General features: G+C 42.4%; 1 protein-coding gene across 4 annotated transcripts in view; it reads left to right on the forward strand.

The window, feature by feature from the left end:
• The first annotated feature begins 1999 nt into the window (after positions 1–1999).
• The window catches only part of CNKSR2 (connector enhancer of kinase suppressor of Ras 2), a 205671-nt gene continuing 186811 nt past the window's right edge, over positions 2000–20859 (forward strand). For all 4 annotated transcript variants that reach the window (XM_041472375.1, XM_041472376.1, XM_041472378.1 and 1 more), the window contains exon 1: positions 2000–2127. In XM_041472375.1, coding sequence (XP_041328309.1) covers positions 2064–2127 — 64 coding nt within the window. In that variant the 5' untranslated portion in view covers positions 2000–2063. The remainder of the gene's footprint in view (positions 2128–20859) is intronic.

Consider the following 20859-nt stretch of genomic DNA (forward strand, 5'->3'; position numbering starts at 1 on the left):
GCATATTTATACTCTTAAACCTTTCAAAGTACTGGTTTCTAATTAAAATTACAACATGTTCTTTCAACAACAATAACTCAGTATATAAGGATCCTGCATACCTTTTAAACCTTTCACAAGGAAAAAAGTCAGCCTTAGTTTGCAAGTGAGTTTATTGTTTCTGTGGCTTTAAGTAACACAACCTCTTTAGAAGCAGACGGCCTCGTCAGTGTGCTGGCAGCAATGTGACACAGGAGACACGAATCTAGAGCTAAATTCGAGGAAAATTACAGTGTGCAAGCCCCAGTTCTCAGTAAAAAGAAGATTCTTCTCAAAGATAAGCACAAGCTCTAAAGTGAGAGCCAAGTCTACCTAACACTGGTGGGGAAACTCTTCCTGGGTCTCCAGGGAGAGGTGTTACCAACCTTATGGGCGCTTTACTGCCCCTCATCACTACTGCTTCAGCCTCACATAACGAAGTGGGAAAGCTTCTGGCACTGCCTATACAGCACAAAGGAACTGACTCCTTTGCTGTTACCACTTCAGGGCTCTTTTTTCCTTACATACAGATATTAAATGTCAGTATCAGCAGTCCGTGTTCAGCGGCCAACACTTGTCAGAGGGAACATCTCGGCGGTCACTGCCTCAGCCTCGGCAGAAGAAGCAGGGCAAATGCAAATGCAGGCAAAGTCGTACAATGGCCAACTTACCAGCAGGAAAATAACCTTTAGCACTACCCTCTGCCTGGAGCTCCCGAGGGGTATGCCACTTATCAGAGCAGAGGCTCCTAGGAAGGGTGCTGGAAAAGGGTGCCACAGCCATCCTAGGAGGAATCGTGCACTTGGGAGGGGTTCCTACCAAAAGACATTGTGCCACAGGGCCCATGGGAATTGCCTTTTTTGGGGTAACATCCAGGATGATGCAGCCTGGGGAGACAGAATGAGGAGAAAATGAACAGCTCCAGCAATGATGACCCGCTGCAGGGATGGTGGATTTTCACTCCTGCAACCTCCATACGTTCCTGGTGCAACCCGCAGGACAGGGAGGGCAGACGAGCACCGGCGGTGCTCCCTCCATGCTGTGGTCGCCAGGGTCCGACCCCCATTCTGCCGGCTGACTTCGCTCCCGTTTGCCCTGTTACCGCACCCTCGGAGCGAGGCGGGCAAACAACAAGGTGCAGCTCCTTTCCCCTCCTCTCCCTCCCTGCCGGGGCTGCCCCCGCTGCCCGCACATCGCGGACAAACGCCGCCAGCGCATCGCTGCTGCTGGCACGGCTCCCTCGGGGCGCCCGGCGACACCGTCCATCACTGTCGTTTTACAGCCGGGCTTCACTCTCTCTCTCAAAAAAAAAAAAAAAAAAGAGAGAGAGAATTTACTTTTCCCGCCCACGCAGCGATGCTTAATTCAGGGAAAATAAAATCCAACAAACCCACACTCCAAGCGCCAGCTCGGTGCCGCTGGCTGCGCTCTCCCGCTGCCCGGCCCGCCGGGAGCAGGTGCCCGGCGCTGCCGCCGCCCCAGACCCCCCTCCCGCCGGCGGCGGCACCTTGCGAGTCATCCCGGTTCCCTCCCCTCCCCCCGCCCCGGGCGGCTGTCGGGTGTCGCTTCCCATTTCACTTGGAGATATTTTCGGGTGGCAGGAGCCGCCTCGTCATTTCCGCCAGGAGAAAAAGACACCGGCGCGGCAGCCGCGGCCGCGGAGAGCCGCGGGAGCCGCTGAGCACGAGAGCGGGCAGAGTCCAGCCAGTCCCCGCTCGCCGCCGCCAAGGAGCGACCTCTCGGCGGGGCCGGGAGCCGCCGCCGCTGCCCGCGGGCTCGCGGGGGCGGGAGGCGTCGGAGCGTGCCGCCCCCTTCTCCCCCTCCTCCTCCTCCTCCCCCTCCCCGCCGAGCCGGCAACATGAACTGAAATCCCCAGAGAGGCACAGAGGCGGCGAGCGAGCGAGCGGAGCGAAGGCAAGCGGGGATATAGCGGCTCTCTCCTCCTGCCGCCGGGATTCCGGGCAGCGCGGTCCCTCCGCCCCGCACAGCCTCGCCCCTCGCCCGAAGAGCGGCGGCCGCCCGAGCCCCGCGCCCCCGAGCCGCCCATGGCCCTCATCATGGAGCCCGTCAGTAAGTGGTCGCCGAGCCAGGTCGTCGACTGGATGAAAGGTGAGGAGCGGTGCCGGGGCCGCGCGGTGCCCTCTCCCATCACCCCCCACCCCCGCCCCGCAGGTGCGGGGAGCTCCGCGGCTTCCCCCGCGCCGGGATCCCGCCTCCTGGCAGCGGCGGTGCCCCCACGCTTTGGCTGGGTTGGGAGGGGAGGCGGGAGGCCGTCGGGGCCGCGTCGCTGGGGCCGGGGGCCGCGCTGCCCCCCTGCCCCGGGCTCAGAGCGGGGACGGTCCCCGGCTGTCCATAGAGCTGGGGAGGGGGCCGGAGGCGGAGGCGAGGCTGAGCCCGGGGGAGCCCGGGGTGCTCCCGGGCGGCGACCGTGGTGTGGCCATGGAGCCGCCCCCAGCCGCCCAGGGACGCGGGGAGCGTGTCCGGCTGCTCCCGGCGGGTGCGGCGCGAAACGCCTCGCGAATGAAAGTTCAGCCGAACGGGCGGCACCCGCCGGTGCTGGGGGAGACGCGGCTGGGGGAGACGCGGGTGCGACCTCCCCCGTGAGGAGGGGCCGGGGCGCTCCGCGGGCGGCGGGGCCGGGGGTCGGTCCGTGCCCTCGGAGGTGCCGGGGCTCCCCCCGCTGCCGGGGAGCCGCCGTGCCGGGCGGGGGCCTTCTCCGGCCGGGCCGGGGGCTCCGAGCGTCGGGCGGTCGCCGTCCCCTTCCCCGGGGCTGCGCTTCAAGATCCGTGATTGAAGGGAGCGCGAACAGCCTGGGCTCTGGGCTGAGTGTGGTTGTTCCGCTGCTTCGCTTCTCCCGCTCCCTCACCTGTCCTTCCCTCAAATAAACTCTGATGGGAATAAAATTTGGACCTTTTGGAAACGCTTTTCTTGTGTATGCTATTCTCTGTGTATGCCATTCTGATGTGCTGTAATGTGAAAAGGTATTTTGTTGTGTAGTTTTGTGTGTGTGTGTGGGGGGTTTTCATATTACCTTTAAGTTAGGCTGCAGCTGTGTTTTGAATAAATCACCATCTAGTGTTATATATCTTTTTATAAAGATAGAATGACCGGATGGGTACAAGTTTTGAACAACTGCTACATTGTGGGAGTTCTTTATAACATGCTGTGTGCTACCAATGTGACAGTTTCATCATCCTTAAAATTTCAGGCATATAGCATATGTTTTCAGTTATTCAATCCTGGCATTTATAGCTGGCGAGTTATAATTTCATTTAGTAACATACATAGCTTCGCACTTTCGGAAGCATTCTCACTCTGTAGAATAACAATTGAAAAGAATGATGTAATACTTCATATCCTGAGAAATTAATAAATACTAATAAAAAACTTAAAGAAGCTACAGATGATCAGTATTAAGAGCAAACCATTTTCAACTTCAAAGTGTTTTTTACAGCAATTTTAGATTCCAACATTTTTACTTCAAAATAAAAAGATTGTGTAGGACTTCTTTTCTAATCAGTGTCTGAGATGCCTTCCCCATAATTTGGGGAATGCATAAAAACAATGAATTTGCAGATAATGCATTTTTAAAACACCTAAAAAATGTAATACATCAACTACTTTTCATAAATGACAGGTGAAGTGCATTGCATACTCTGCTTTTGTATTACATTATTATAAAATCAGTAATTTGAAAAGAACAGGCTAAATGGTAGCATTAGAAATTGTGCTGCTGGATAAGGGTTTGTAGTTAGAAACCTGACTAACACTAGAGCTGCAAATCTTTTAGAAATAATCGTGTAAACTTTACAAAAAAAAAAAAAGGCAGTTATTGCAGTTGTCCACTTTCTAATATGAAGCTTGGTTTTTAGTGTTTAACCTGTTTTTTCTGGCCTGAATGTTGGATTGTTTCTCTGGAGGACTTTCATTTTTACGGAGAGAACGCATATATGTTGCTTCATGCTTCTGTTTCTTCGTTTTGTATTCTGTGCAGCACGGGCACTTTCACTTTGGTGGTGCAAGGAGATAAAGCACCTGCCTGTGACCAGCAGTCTTGGAGGAAAAGCACTCAGGGAGCCACTCTAGTTTCAAAAGTTGAGCCTGGAAACGAGTATGGCCAGTAGCTGGGGGCAGGTTTGCTCCTGCCTGATGGGTCACACCTTGCTGAGTTTGTGGGAAGGGTGGTAGTGGATAAGGGCAAGCGGTCTTTGCTGCAACAACTTTGTTTTCCTTACTTATAATGTGTGGTATTGCAAACATTGGTATTGAAATCCATATGAAAAAAATGTTCTTCTAATGCTTTAAGGGGTTTGTTTCCAGCAAATTGTGTTTCTGAAAGTCCCCCAAATAGCTTATTTGTGTTTTAAGGGATACCCAAGACAAGTTTGATGAATAAAACATGAACGTGTCTGTCATGAAAACTTTGGAAGGAGTGCAGTAGTGGTCTCTGTATTAGCAGCAGCCAAGTCTGGCTTGCATAAATTACATTAAACTTCAAGATGTGAGAATATTTTGCTGGCTTACTGGGGGTTATTTTACAGAATTATAAATGTTGAACTTGGTTTTAACCTCTTCCTTGAAGTAAGTGCCTTTCTATGTCATATGCCTGCTCAGAGCAGCTCTGTAAAGAAAATTCTTCCAAACAGATTTTGATGTTCAAAGCAAAATCTTTCCTGAAAAAGGGAAATCCTACCGGTCAACATTGTTTACAGTTATCTGAAAGCAAGGGGAAATGAAACACTTTAAATTTTATTGTTCTCAGTGTTTTTGTGATGGTCTTGTTGGTATGACCTGAACATTTGCAGTAAAAGGCCTCATCTGGAATTCTTTATTTAGGCAAAAGAACCATTACCTCAGTGGCATTTTGCTCAGAGTAGTGATAAAGCATTGGGCCTGAAATTATAATATGTGAGAAATGAACATGGGGAAAGTATTTCCACTCAAAAGGGTTAGATGAAAGTGCCAATCCCTGGGCTGGATGTCTGTATAGGGAACAACCTCAAGACTGGGTATTCATGGAATAAATGCAGTTTCTCCAGTATCTTGTCAGTTTTTAATTCCTTGACAGACACATTGTGGATCCTTGTAATGGGCTAATGCCAGTGCTGCTGAGTTACAGAGTTGTACCTGGAATTGGTTATACAAATATGTAACTGACCTAAATTTTGACTGTGAAAATGTGTACAACAAGAAGTTCTGGACCAAAGTACCAGTTAAAACTTTGTAAGTGAAAGGGACAAAGTGAGGAGAGCCTCTGTCAGCATCTGAGTTTTCCAGGGTTTAAAGTGAACCCAGAAGAGCAACTGTCATAGAGCTGGAAAAAGCGTAGATGGATTAGCTCATCTCTCCCACAGGATGGCATATTGTACGTGGAGGATAAAATGAGTATTTAAATTGATTTAAACCATGTATTATTGTGCTTTTCATATATCTAGTACTAATTTTAAAGGTCCTGTATGGATCAGTGAGATGAAAGTGTGTCAGCCACCTCCTCTGCCTCCCCTCTGGAGGACATGTGTGGATTCCACTCCTGAGTCTCAGGACGTTGACATGTTACAAAGGCGTCGTCAAACGTCATGGCTTTCTTTCACTCACTCAGGAGGGGAACATGCCAGATGTATTTTAGATTTCTGAGAATACTTAAAGACACTCAGTTACTTACCAGACATTAGGATGTTTTTAACTGAGTCTTCTAATGTAACTTCTTTGGTCTGGGGTTATTGATGATTACTATATTTTGATGAGGGCTGGCTGCTTTTAACAATATTCGAATTTTAATTCAGTACCAATCTCTCATTGGCAGAAACTGTTAAAAAAGGCAGTCCACCTGAACAAAATTCGATATCACTTTATCTAACAAAGCTTAAATATTTATTTTTTGCTTGCTGAATGACAGCTCATAGGGCTTATATGAAGCTTGTACAGTCTAAACTGTTGTAATGGTAGTCATACTCAAGAAGCTGACATCTGAGGCATGGGGTTGCCTTTAAAGGCTTCTAATGCTAAGGAGTAGGGGCTTTTAACTTCTATAAAAGTCTACCCTACCAGGGTTTAGAAGGATGCAAATATTTAGAAGGACTAGGGGGAGAGAAGCAGAAATATGAATGTGCTAGCAAAGTGAAAGCAGAGTGCAAAAGTTCCCCATCTGTATGATTGCATGGGTTTGAGAGCTGTTTCTGTCTGCTGTTTGTGTGCTGAAGTTCAGGTCCATTTTCAGTGGCATGTGTGTTTGCAGCGTCATCACAGGCTGCCAACAACTGTGCTCCACTTGGTGTAGTGGGAATTATATGTTATTCATCAGGAAAATGCAACAGTTTGTAGGAATGCTCTGACACTAAATACGACAGTACTTAATGATGATTTAAAAAAAGTATTGCCATGGGGATCCTCCTACTCCTGTTCGTGCATGCGTGGAGCCCTAGGACTGCTTTGGCATACCGGGGTTCTGCTGCAGTTCCTGAAGCATCAGTTAGCAACAGGGAAGCTCATCAGTGAGGTCACAAATTCTCTCACATCATTGGGATCTTGCAAATCCCAGGTCTTTAAAGAAGTAAGGGTGAATCCTGTGTTCAGGATCACTATCAGACCAACCACATTTTTGGCCATGGTTTTCTCTAAAGACTGACATGGACTGGGTTTAGGGGGGAGCTTTTTCTGGAGGGTAGGATGGACTACAGTGTTACAAAGGCATGTGAGCACCTACTTTATGTTAAAGAGGAGGTGTGATTCCACAAATGTATGTGCCTTATTTAGGGCTTTCAATTTTGTCCATAACTTCTAGTTTTTCTTCTAGTGGTCTATTAAGTTAAAGCTTCTCTCTTATGCTACTTCCCTTCACACTGATTTTGGCAGGGCCCTTAAAAATTGTGACTATTGGAAATAATATGGAAAAGGCTGAGTTGTCTCAGGGAAAAAAAAGCTGGATGAGAGTATGAAAAACACTTGGATTCTGAAACTTCGATTCCTTGTCAAGTGTGTGTAGGTGACTGATGAGTGTCAGAATAGTCATCAACTTAATAGTCATTGCTAAGTACCATATGTGGAATAGATCAGGCATTTTACAATTTGTCAGCATTAAACCACTATTTTCTTTGTCCAGTGTAAAGCAAACTAAAATTTTACAGTTTCGGAGGGTATGTGTACTCCATTAGCTTTGAAGTGATGCCATTAAATGGATTTATGGCTTTTACTGTAACGCCTAGCAAAAAAGGCTGTAGAAAAATATTAAATAATGCCATAGCTGGAGTTCAATTTTGATGAACACATAACCTCTTTAATTTATGGATAGTTACTCTGTAAGAAAGTAACAAGAATTTTAGTCAGACAAAGTGGGGGACTTTTTGGAGAAGGGAGTTTATACAAAGACAGGTAGTCAAGACTCAAACTGCACTATTCCAAACTTTAGTTTATAAGACTCCAGCTTTAAAACTGTATTGGAAGCAGTGCTGGAAGATATCTCTCTCTCTAGTTTGTTTATTTTTCCTGTGGATCCCTCAATTTTTGCTTGCCCTTCTGACATTAGGAGTTTTAGCAGTATCAATGGCCGCCACATCAATCATGATGAAATGTTTTAGAGCATCTTTGTTTGTGATTAGAAAACCTCTCCTGCCATTGTTTATCAGCAGAAAATGAAACTGCAGTTGCAACTGGGATGTGTCAAAGCCTAACAGCCGGGTGTTGCCATAGCAAAGGCAATGTTACATAAGCAGCCACTCTGCAAATAATTCATGCAGCCAAATTTTAAGCATAACATCAGAATTCATTTCTAAATTTATGATCTTTTTAGGAGGGAGCTTTCCTAGATGAGGTCATTTCAGTCGCTACTGAAATTGATGTGCTTAGTTGTGAAGCTCTTTTAGCACTGCCCATTTACACCTTTATTTTGTTTGAACATATTGTTCTATTTCTGAAACATCTGTTAGTTTAAATATGGCCTCACAATATGTTTTCTCAAGTGGTTTTTTGCAACAGTTCGGTAAAGCTCTGTATTTTGATCTTTTTCAGATTTATTTGCACAATGCAGTATTAAACCAAGGAATTTACAAATGCCTTTTCTGGTTAATGGGTGTCAAAAATTTTGCAAGGCAGCAATATAAACCAGATCACTTTTCAGATGAGAGGATTGAAATGTATATACAGATGTATTTTTAGAATCTTTGCAAGTAGTTGTCTTAAGGCACTCTAACAATAATAACCCAGGCAGTTTTATCTTCTAAACCCCAAACTGACAAATGGTCTAGCCTTTCTGATCTGCAAAAGTGTAGATAACCATTTAATCTCAGTTAAGTTGCTGTGGCTTTTGATTGTGCTGTATTTCCCAGAGTCAAGTAGTAATATTTGTTACCATTTTCTAGAGGAATAAGGAGAAGCTGTTTCCTGAGAAATTTCTCCCTGTATAGGCTCGTATTCAAAGCAACAAGGAGAAAGAACTAATTCTTCAAGGCTTCCACTCTGTGTAACTGCTTTTTTTCCCCAAGAAGTTACAATGTCCTCATTAAAACATAACTGCACGTAGGATCACCTGTAGCAAGCACTTACTTTCATCAGGATAACAGCTTTAGATTTATAGATCCAAATAAAGCAAAACTGTGCTTTCACACTTACTGCTTAAATTATTTTCTTAATGAATACTTTAAACCTTCAGTTTAGAAGCTGAATAGTTACCAAGACAAATGCTGAAGAGTAAGTTCCCAAATACCTTGTTAAGAAATCCTGTCTGGAAACACTGTGTTGGGAAATTCTGAAAGGTCAGATTTTCTTCATTGGTCTCTTCCAGCTTTTCAAGTGCATTTGCTTTCTCTAGAAAGATGAAGTGAGGAGATGGAGATGAACTGTATTTTTTCAGAAGAAAAATTTTGGGGGCCCAGTATTAGGCTCATATTATAAGAAATCTACTGCCACACAAATCTTCTCAGAGCATTGCCAATTTCCTGTTATGAGACAGGCCTAGCAGGGCAGTTCCTCTTCAATTTAAAATAGCCAACTGTCCAAGAGCAAGCATCTACTGCTCCTCATGATGTTCCTTTCTTGCACTTGAAGGATGAAGGACTGGAAGACACAGATCCATGGGTCTGGAGCAGCCAAGATCTGGAATGCTTAGTGCACATCCTCTTGTGTACACATTTTTGCCCTCCCTGTGTAGGGGGTTTAGCAGATATCTGGGAGACAAAATAGATTTTTCCTCAAGGTTTGCAATGCAGGCATTTTTCTTATGCAAAGAGAGTCCAGCATTGTCTGTAGCCAATGATTTTATAGTACTGGAGGCTTAAAAATCTACTCCATTTTGTGCTACTTATCTGCCAGATAATATTATCTTGAAGAAAATCGCTGTGGATGTCATCTTGTAGGATGTTTGGCATTTCCAGCTTATCCTTTAAGTAGAAATTTAGGGCACTTGGTACCTCAGATGAAGTGGCTAGAACAGTAATTTCAAAGTGTTTGGCTTTACATGATTAACATCTGCTACGGTACCATATGGTGGGACTTTCCAAGTAAACTATTAATTAATATTGGAGTGCACCAGAGTAAGCCTTAATTAAACTATATTCAGCTTAAGTGTGTTATTTTAATGTAGTCGGTTGCGCATTGCTGTACTTTTATATTGATACCTTTTTCTGTTGTGTGAAGAAGAGGGAGAAATGTTGATGAGAATTATTTGAGCCTTTAAATTAAAGGTTCAAGTAGCTTTTAAAATAAATGGTTTAGGACTTGCATCAGCCTCAAGCATCCCTTGATTTAAGTGGAACAGGGTCTATATTTGGTGATGTTGAGTTGTGAATGCTGTGGTGACTCCTCTGCTGGGGTTTTTACTGGAGTGGGGTGTGGGCGGTCAGAGGTGTCCAGCACGAGGAGTGTTGGGGTAGCAGCTAAGGTTGTCCATGAGCGTGGGTAATGCTGGGACCTGTGCTTGGCCTCTTGTGTTTGGAAGGATGAGCATACCCATGTATAGAGCTGAGCAGCTGGCAGGCTCACCTCTAAAGGGCTCTTTCCTCCCACAGGCAATGACTGTCAGCTGTAAAGAAGTTGATAACATTACTGGTTTTGTTAAAATGCAGAATTTATTTTTAGTTTGGCCAGATCCACCAGTTGCCAGTAGCTACAGCTATAAATGACTTATTTTTAAATATTTATTTTTTCCCTGTTTTCTCCTCCTGCTTTATCTCCTCTCTCTCCTGATAATCTTCACATCAATAAGGAGGTGAAGGAGTCCTTCCTCTGCGTATTGAGGCCAGGTAAATATAGGTGGGATGTGCCAGTGTTGTCTGAGTAATTCACTAGATGGCATTCTTCCCTCTGAGTCAGCACTGAAACCCTTCATGGGAATGACAAGAGAACTTAGTCATTTTAGTGAGATGCCAACCTGAAATCTTGACCAGGTGTGGTTGCTGAAGGCTTGCTTCATAGTAGTGGGAGAGTTAGCTGCGGCATGCTAATTAAATTCCATGTTAATAATTAAAATCTCGGTAACTGGATTCCCCTCATCGATATCCATTACATGTGCTTGCCTTACTTTCTTTAATTGCTTTGTAGTTTTGTTGGTTACTTTTGTGTAGTTGATAGTTTGATTCACAAGGTGCAGTGCTGTTCTTGTCCTTGTTTTGTTTCAGATTTTTCTGTTTGAAGAAATATTGGTAGAAGGATCTGTTGAACACAAAGTAGAAGTTGCTCTCTAAAAAAACATCTTTGGTTGTGTACCCTCAACAGTTGTGAACTGCGCTTGTCCTACTTTGTGTACACCTTTTAAACACAAAAAAAGTAACAATTTTCTTCTTGCTTAGTTTCAGTGAAGCGTGACTGGAGGCTTTTTTGTGAGATATCCAAGAAGTACCTTCTGGAGTGTTCAGCACTGGCTGACTTCTGGCTGTATTGTTTATTGTTGTTGTATCATCATGAACAGAACCATGTGCCCTTTGTCTCCATTTCTCTTCAGAGATGAGAATGGCTATTATTTTATTAGAGCTAATACAAAAAGAACCCAAACCAAATGTGTTAGTCTGTTTTTATTTTGGTAGTCCACTTCTACTTGTTTGTACAATTTTCTGTAAATGCAGGATGACAAAATGGTCCTTACTGCTTTTCGAGAGGTGTTAATTATTTCAATGTTGTCAAATGTTGCAGTTTTCAAATATTTTAAAATAAAAGTATATGATAGTTTTAACCTAGAATGTGGAGGCTTAATGTTTCTTAAATTTCTTTTAATGTTTTTGGGTGTAGTGTTGATTATTGTGCCCCACAAGTCCTCTTGAAAATACCAGCAGTCTGTAATTTCACTGTTGGATACTGGACTTCAAAAGCAGATGTAGTTTTTGTTACTTCAGTCGTTATTTCATTGTGTGTTTTAAACTGCCCGGATCTTAGCTGTTCAATGCAGTCTGGGGTCAAAAGCATGTTTCTGGAGTTCTGATAACTGAGTCCAAGAGCACAGTGTAGTGTGAATAATTTGTCATGCTCTGCATGTGGATTTGACAGAGTTTCAGTTTGGAAGTGTAATCATTGCACATAAAAAAATTCCGTGTAAGTGTCAATCTGAACTTTTGAAGGACATAGGACAGATTATCATTAGAAAAAGAAGACAGGTCTATGACAGGACTCCTCAAGAGCAAGTAAACTCATTTTTTAAAAGAATTGGGTAGTTCATAGCCTTCAAAGTACTGTTTTAATTATGAATGCTTTAGCAAACTTCATTACTGAGAGAGCATTTGGATGCCTAATGAGTTATGGTGAAGTTACTGTTTGCAAAGATAGAAAGTATAATGTATATGTCATCATGAAGTTTCTGTATTTCCTATGATTACTGTGTTTTCTTGTTGGTTTGATAGTATTTTTTGATGTGTTTTTTGTTGTTGTTCTTGTGGGTTTTTTTTTCTCATAAATTGGTTTTGGTGTTCCTGATGTATCTTGGCTTGAATAAGACAGCTGAAGAGTAGTGGCAATGAAGAGGTGGTAGCCATCTCACAGAATCATAGAATTATGAGATATCTCTCTGGAGATAATCCTGTCAACCCCCCTGCCAAGGCAGGGTCACCTGGAGCAGGTGACCTGGGTTTTGGAGTCTCCTCTGTGGATGAAATACGACCTAGAAACAGTAATATTTTAATTTCATTACATTTTCTAGCTTTGTTTGTGTTCAGCAATGTGGTGTAGTCAATACAATTGACTTGTATTTATCCTAAGAATTTAAGTTGTAAACCCTAAGCCTTTCCCCTGTTGTTTCATGCTCTCAAATACTGTGAGGAGTTTCTTGAAGAATACTGTTTTGATAAAGTTTTTTTTTTTTTGATGCTCACTATTTTGGGATTTTTTTGTCACTGTGGAACCACTCAAAATAATGAATGGTGAAATTATGCCAAGAGTGGTGAGAAGAATAAATCCTTGTAGATTCTGTAGAACAGCACACCCTTAAGTGGAATCAAACACACTAATAACAATTAGCTTGTTCTTTTGATGAGTTCTTAAATGTGCTTCTTTCAAAGTTATTATCACATGACAGATGGGGAGTAAGCTAGCTAGGAATTCCTGGAGGGGTCGGATATGGTCAGCTGTAAACAATTGTCTGCCTGACAATTTGGGGGATTTTTTCCCCCTTCCCTTAATGGCTTTTTGCTGTGACATATGTGACTTAATATTTGAGTTTGCTCTGTGCACTCTAATCCAATTGCTTTGTTTAGTCAAATGAGCGTTTTTTGTTTTGTTCTGAATTTTAGCTATTGGTTTCTGCATTAAATGTGCATATTTAATTAGGATATGTTATTAAAGATTAGATTCTCACAATGGGATGTGTGCCAGCTCATGAAATGAAGTCATGCTTGTCAGGAGATAGTAAATAATAAGCTTAGGAAGGTTTAAAAGATGTGTCTTGCAAAACATTAGCCTCTGTAATGAGTGCAAAGTGGCAACAGCACATAAATATCAATTGTTTTTCTCCAGTGGAGCCGTTTGAATATGAGTTTTCTTAATTTGAATTAAATTTTCTTTTACCAGTTTAATGAAACAAGCAATAAGGGATATTTGTCTTTTCAGAAACCGGTTTCCCATCCCAGAACAATGGCTTGTTTTGAATTGAAGGGGAACAATCCAACATTCGTGCAGTATCTTGTAATCTCTGTTCACAAAACCACTTTAAAAAATAAGAAACTGCTGTCCAGTGAATCTCCATTTAGCTGCAAGGATGTGTCTTGGATTCTCAGCTTTGCTTCCAGGACTGTCTGTATTTTGTTCTTCATTTTACCCAGAATTTTCTAATAATTGTGGGTGCTAGGACTGGGAGCTTAAATGTCTCTTAAATGCCTTGAGCATCCTGGCTGGTGTGCCCAGGGTGGCATTGGCAACAACAGCATCTGGAGGCAAGGATGTCTGTCTGCATCCTAATTTGATGAGACAAAACTGCCTGCAATCATGCCCTGTGATCTTAAATTCAGGCATCTAATTTCTCTCTTCAAGTGCCTGAGTTTCTCTGCTTGGGCCTGGGCAGACGAAGTATTCTGCTAATAACATGTGCAGTGGGCTTTCTGCTGATGTTTTTGATGTTGCCCCTGGTGCTTTGGGGAAGAGGAGCAGCTGGCACAGCCCTTCTTTGGGTTATACCTCCAGCCCAAAGCAGAGGGGAAGATGGGAACCTTATGTTGGAATGCAATTGTCTGATGTGGAAAGTAGAGTGCCTTAAGTGGAGTGGAGAAAAAAAGGTCTGCTATGCATACACACATATTCTTAGTCACCTTTTTTTTTTTTTTACATTATAAAAAAGTGTATACCCAATATGCTGTGGGTGCCATGCTACCATTTTTGGCCAATGCACAAAACATTGGTACTCAATACTGGAGGGACTTAGAATATTCTACAGTTAATTTTGCATGAAGCTCTTATCCCAAGTGTCTGAAAAATTATAGAAAATGGTCCTTTTTACTGCTGATTTTTTTTTTCTCTGTGCTGCTGGACCCCCTTTATTGCTGGCATTTCTGGGGAGTTACCAGTATTGTGGCAGCAGGAGAAGGGGCTGCTCATCATCTGCTACTTTGGTGATACTGCTCTAGTTCCCCCTTGTTACAGGGGAGGAGAAGGTTTATTGTCTTATGTCATCTTCAGTTTTGGTGCAGTGAAGCATTTCTAACTGACTGTCTGCTTTTTTAAATGAAAGAAATTTGTCTTGTAACAGCTTTATATGCCCAGCTAATTAAAACCACTGTTATATTACTTGCCATGTATCCTCTTTGTTAGGCAGAAATTGTTTGCACTTTGACAGATTCATTTCTTGTTGATATTAGTTTTGTAGGATGCTGATGTGTCGGACTTGTATAACTTAGAAATAATAAGGTGTTTTAAATACTGGCAAATACGAAGTTTTGTTAATCATTAACACAGAAAGCATTTTCAGTCTTGTTTAGCTTCATAAGATATGGTTTGTTCTGCCTGTGTGAGTGCCTCTGCCTTACGGGGAGACTAAGCTGAATGACCTTTAGTTTGATACATGAAGCTTGGGAATGTGTTTTAAATAAAGAAATGGTTACAATGCCATAATCCTTTTCAAGTAACCTTTTTAAAAGGAAAAGTGCTCTTTTTTAGTGAAGAGGCAGGATTGTCTATTCTTTCATAGGCACTCAGTGGTGGCTGATGTCTTTCAAATTACTTGAGGCCTTGTATTGTTCTGTGGTATCCTCATTGCAGAGCTCCCATTTCTTCCACACCAATCTGAGTGTGCACAGGTGGGACTCAAAGACTGCTGTGCTGCCTGTCATTTCTGATTTGAGACTGGAGGTCTGAGCAGCTTCACCCACCTGGGAAGACTGAGCCACCTCCTAAACAAGCCGTACTTTTCCTCCTATCTTTTGCCAAAAGCTGTGGGGTGGATTGAGGATTAACAACCGACAACCTCATTACTTTTGTCCCTGCTGTCAAGCAGTCCCTTGAAAAGGTTTTTGGTGGTCATGATGATGCAGATTCTTTAGCACACTGAAGAGTAAAAAAGTCATTATTAGTGGCTTAAAATTTCACACGAGGTTGGATTCTTTCTGTAAGTACAGGAGTCTTAAAAATTAAAACAAACCACCCTCACCTGCCCAAAAGTAAGGGATGGGGTGGGCTTAAGTAAGCTCCTCTCTTCATCCCTGAGCAAAAAGGGTGTTGCAGCCTGAATGGCACCAGACAAGGTGAAGTAAATAATTGTGCAGGCTATTTGGAGGAAGAGATCTGGTCACCCAATTGCTCATACTTTTGGCTGAGCAGTAGAAGCCATCAGATTTTGCTATCTGATTCACCATTATTCTGACTGTATGTAGGAGAGAAGAGATGTTTGTAATTCATAACCCACTATGTTGGAAGAGACCTGGTGCCAGAAACCAACTGAATGGGTGCCTCTTGTCTTGGGCTCTGTAAGATGTAGGCCCTGTATAACTTTGTCACATGTAAAAGAGAAAGGCAGTGTATGAACAGACAAAAAAAAAAAAGGTACTGCAATTTTTGGTGTTAATATATATTATCTGCTTATTTTAAGCAACAGGAAACCCTTCAGTATAAAATTCCTGCCTGGCATAACTTACAGGTCTGGTTTGATCTTGCACAGCACATATTACTGTTACATTAATAAGTGAGACACTGGAGGACAAATTTGTGTTGATGGAAAATAAGCAAATATACCACCAAAATCTAGTTCAGAAGTTCCTTGAAGCTTTATGAGAAATACCAAAGCTGTGACAAAATACTGATACATGGTGTTGCAGTGGCTGTATGCTGACTCTGCATCCTATTTATTCTAAGGGCAGGTGGGGCTTCTGTACACACTGCCCAGTAAGTCATCACTTGTGTCGGGCTGTAATAGGACTTCAAGGATTTTTAAAAGTGCTCTGAAGAGAAGAAAGTGTACCAGATAATTTGGTGAATCTGTACAGTATGTTCATGTGTTAAAAGAGGCTCAAAATATCAGCTGAGGTCCTCAAGAGTACTCACTACTAGTAATGGTAGTAAGTGCTGACATTCTGGTAAGCTCTAGCTGTTATTTGCACCAGTATTTGATATGTTTTTAAAGGAACATTTTAATGGGTATTTATGGACTTTCTCAAGGAAAATTTAAAATACATTGTCTTACAGTTCGAGACTAAACTGTTTCTGTTTCTGAGTTTGCATAAAAGAAATTATGATACTAAGATACCAAGACTGGTAGGAAAAGCATCATGACATAGAAATTACAGAAAACCAAAAGTTAGCGATGCAACATATCTTGTATAAAGGATACACCAATTTTCTTGCTTTATTTCCTAATGGTAAAATATTATGACAAATGCTTATGGCATTTACCATAGGCCAAAGGTGGATTACAGGGAAGGGCAGGTGGAGATGCTTTCATACTCTTTGTAGAGGGACTAAAAGAAGGTCCTTCTCTTTGGCATTATTGGTGTGGACACTGAGCTGCTGATGTGGGAGCAAGGTGAGGGTAGCAGGGTCACTGCTGGAGGTGGCTCTGGTGCTGGTCAGGGGGGCATCTCTTGTCACAACCCTGAGCCACCCTACAGCATTCCTGGGTTTTTCATCAGCAGGGGGAAGTTGCCCAGCACGTGAGACAGGCCTGCATCCAAGGAAAGGGAGCAAGAAAGTCTCACAGTTAACAAAGAATTCTTTCAGGTTGGTTGATGTGTAGATGGCAGGGGGAGAGTGGTAGTGGTAATATTGTGGTTTTATTCGAGTTAGGTTCTGAAATTAGAGAGTACCCTTGGACTGTGTGGAGCAGGGGGAGGTGAGAGGCTTCCCAGCAGGTGGGTGTGAGCCAAGGCACCTGGTAAGACAGGTGGAAAACATTCCTAAAGGGAGTCACTCTGAGTCACCAGTGCTTAAACCAGCAGGTCTGGGATGCTCTGATTCTGACTCAAGCCAAGGAAAAGTGTCAAGTTTATTCATTTCTCCATGGTGTAGTGAGAAGCTCTGTAACAATTGACAGTTCTGTTATGTTTTGAACACTCATTAGCACTTCAGATTAGCTATTAAAGGACATGAAACGATTAATTACCATGTCTTTTCTTGTTAGCAGTAGTCACTAGCAGAATGCTTTTTAAAAAAAATTGTAATTAAGTGAAAAAATTGTACTTTAGCAATTTTACTTGGGATGCAGCAATTTCAGTCATTGAGATTACTGCCCTGAGAAAACTACACTTTCTTCTCCTTTAAATAATGGTTTTAAACTCTTGAAATAGTAGCATAATAATTCTACATGTCATTTTGAAGCTGAGAAGATCCCCTTTTACTGCCTCTATATGTTTGGGCATTTCTAGTGTGTGGTGCAAAGGTGGAACTTTTAATCATGATTGAAACTGCTGATTTCTCATCTTCCAAAGTCTGCTATTTAATGAAATATAAGCATGATACAGCAGTTTTCTGTAGCAGTGACACATTCATTGAATTGCTTTTCTGTTCCCTAATACTAGTTAGCTCTTAAAAAAGCTATTTGGAATAGACTTCTGACTAAGTTTAAGAAGGAGCTCTCTTAACTATAGATTAAAGGAAAATTTATAAGCCTCAGAAATCCTCAAAATTCTGAAGCACAGTCTTTTATAATGTTTTCAGCTTGATATTCAAAAGGTTTCAGTAAAATAAAACAGCTAGTTCTTTCAGGGGTCTGTAATTATAGGACCTGTTTCTTAAATTGAGATCTGTTTCTTTGCACAGAATCAGCATTTAATCAGAATAATTTCCGTACAACTACTTGTGTTCTAGAAGTACAGAATATGTGAAAGATAAAAATAAGCACCCATTTTTAATAGTATGTTCCAGGGAACTCTGAAGGGAATGCCATGGAAAATACCAGTGAAACTTTGCTAATCAACCGCTATCCTTCCCTCTACTCTTCTAAAAAGCTACAGACATGAAAAAGTCAAAATCGGAAAATCCCCAGATTTTCCCAAGCCCTGTCAGGAGACGTCTTCACCATGCATGTGATGGCTGTGCTGACTTCTGCCAGCTGTGCTTTTTAGGAGCACGCATCCAGCTCTGTACCTGGAGGTGCGTGGCGTGGCATCCCGTGGCATCCCATGGCAAGGGCAGTGGAGGAGGCAGCTGAAAGGCTGGGTGAAAGCGAGAAGATGGGGCTGTGGCTTCCTGCAGCTTCTCCCCTGGTCCTGAGGGGAGTGGGTGGCTGTTCAGCACGGGGGAGCTCTGAGCAGAGGTCTGGGGGGTTTGGGTAGAGACAGGGCATGGTCAGAAAGCATTTTCAGTCTTCCCCAGATGGAATGAGTGCAGTGAGGGACTCCAGGTGTCCACACTGCAAGGCAAGGGGAGGAAGAGCAGTGGGTTTGTACAGGGAATTTGGGGATGAGAGAGACGTGTTTCTTGGGAGTGTTCCTGCTGGCACTGAAGAGTTGAGACTGGGCTGAGACATTGTTTTTTCTCTTTGCCTCAGCCAGCCATGGAGAAAAAGTGGGTGGACCGCAGGTGATGACTGCTGCAGTCAAAGGTCTTGGGAAGAACTGAGATGCAGGAAAAATAGACTTTTTTTTCCTATAAATGTTGAATGGTAAAGTTTTCTGTGAAACCTGACAATGTAAAATAACCCCTTGTTATGTTTTTCCTGCATGCCAATGGGGTGTATTTTTCTGCTGACATTTAGAGGATGCTGAGTCATGAGGACTGAGTTTACAGAGGAAAGTCATCTCCTTCTCTCTGGAGCTTAGCTTCCTTCATACAGAGATAGGAAAAACAACCTCCTTGCAGGTCTGGCTCAAGCGCAGCCTTAGTAAGAAGTGGGGATGGTGACATTGGAGAGTAAGATGCAAACAAGAAAATGCCAGTTATTACTAGAAATAAAAACACTTTTGTGGGCTTGACAATACAGAAAATACTACTTTACAAAAGGGAAGAAGGACTGTATATGCTGCGCAGCATGTAGAATCCTAAAAATGCATTTATCCTCAGCAAAGCATCTGAAGGTGTCAGAAACCAGAAGATGTTACAAGCACCTCACAAGAAGACATCTGGGACCCTGATTCTTGAGATTTCAGTGCAGCTTTTGGCTGGAGAGCTTGTTCCTGTAGACAGTATGGTAGGATTTGGGATTTTCTGAAGAGATGAGATGAAGTCCTTGAAGTTTGATTATCAGATGTTAATGTTCAAAACACTTGCAGATTTTTTTTCCTAGTACATTCTGTATGTATTCTATTCTAACATCTATTCTAATACATTCTGGTTTTCCATTCTATAACGTAGAAAATTCTTGAAGACCACATTCATAAAAAGTTAGAATTTAATTATTTTGCCAGTATTAAAGCTAAAATGAAGGAATAAGTCAATAGGCCTTATGGTTGTATAAAACTGAGTTAATTTTGGAATATATTCTGTAATTTAACACTGTCTAGTAAAGTGTGTTTAATTGGAAGGCTTTTAAAATATATTTCCAAATGCTGATGCTTTTGGGATTTTTACAGTATTCTAAGGTAATGGCATTATTTTCTGACAGAGACTGTGCATACTTAGTCTGATAAATACATTCCTTCAATAAAAACAATTAAATTATTAGGACATGAGTAGCTCCACAACTTTCTGCTAGAAAAGAAAGCTAAAGCTTCATCACCTAAGAAGATGTGCAAGCTCACACTTACATAAAATGTTAGTGTGATCTGTGTTAGTTTCGGTAGGAGTATTCACTGTCTGGAAGTGAAAATCATGGATGCTCTCAGAAATGAGGCCCATATTTGAGAACTGCCGTGTAGCTGTGGCTCGTATACCTTAAAAAGCTTGCTCTGGGGATTTTCTGATTTTGACTTTTTTTATTTCTGCAGCTTTAATAATGCATTTGTGCTAGCATCTACCATTCGATTTGCATGTAGTTGTTCCTTAGTTACTTTATTGAGGGTGGTATGTTTCTGGGTTGCCAGTAGCTGTGAAAATAATGTAATAATGAATAGTCCTGTGAAACTGCTTTTGTACTGGCAAGGACCTCTGCTTTATCTGGGATGAAAGGTTTACTTTCTGGGAAGCTAAAAAAGCATATGTTGTTTTTTATGCCTGTACCCTCATAAACTTTTTCTAGTTGTTCTCCTCCAAGGCATTTTAAAAACATTGCTTTCTCATTGGTTTTGTTGAATTGCTTTTAATTGTTTTAAAATGTTTAGGGATTCACAGAGTGTTTTGGTTTTTTTCCCCTCAGGATGGGAATAGACTTTGAGAGGATTTAGAAAGTGCAATTGCTGCCAGCTGTCTTAGGTATACATTTAAGTTTGCTAATTTACTTGGTAAAATTCTTTCAAAACTCAGAAACTTTAGGATTTAATGATTTAAGTTGGGCTGTGAAAGCCTCTAATCCTCTGTGTCCAAACTAGCCTTCCTCATCCTGTGCACAGAAAGAAGGGAGACGTTTTGGGATGGAATTCAATAGCATCAGGCCAAACACTGAAAGATTGTTTGCACAGCTGTGCCTGAGCGGTGACCAAACTGTTAAACAACCTAGAGGGGAGAAAATGAATAGGAGCGCCTGTCGGCCAGAGGAATGAGTTTCCTGGACAGTGCTCAGGACGCTATGAAGTCATTGCACATGCTGGGTCAAGGATTTTACCCATATTTTCCCCTTGTGCTTGGGAATACTTCATGCTTCGTTTTTTCATAATAATATAATTGGCTTAAAGCATCTGAACAAAATTCTGTACTGACTGACGAAGGGTGCACTGTAGTGTACTTACCTTTAACTTCAATTAGGGAACCTTTCCCTGCCAGTAAACTGATTCACTGATGTGAGAGGAGACAGTGCCTGTATATCTGTCTTGCTTCCTAGCAAATTGTAGATTATGAAACTGGACTACTGAGCAATAATTTAATCAGTGGCATGGGAAGAGCATTAAGCTCCATTAAATGTTGGGTCACCATCGATGT

This window comes from Pyrgilauda ruficollis, unplaced genomic scaffold (genome assembly GCF_017590135.1).
Source record: "Pyrgilauda ruficollis isolate IOZ18807 unplaced genomic scaffold, ASM1759013v1 scaffold29, whole genome shotgun sequence".
NCBI classification, from domain to species: domain Eukaryota; kingdom Metazoa; phylum Chordata; class Aves; order Passeriformes; family Passeridae; genus Pyrgilauda; species Pyrgilauda ruficollis.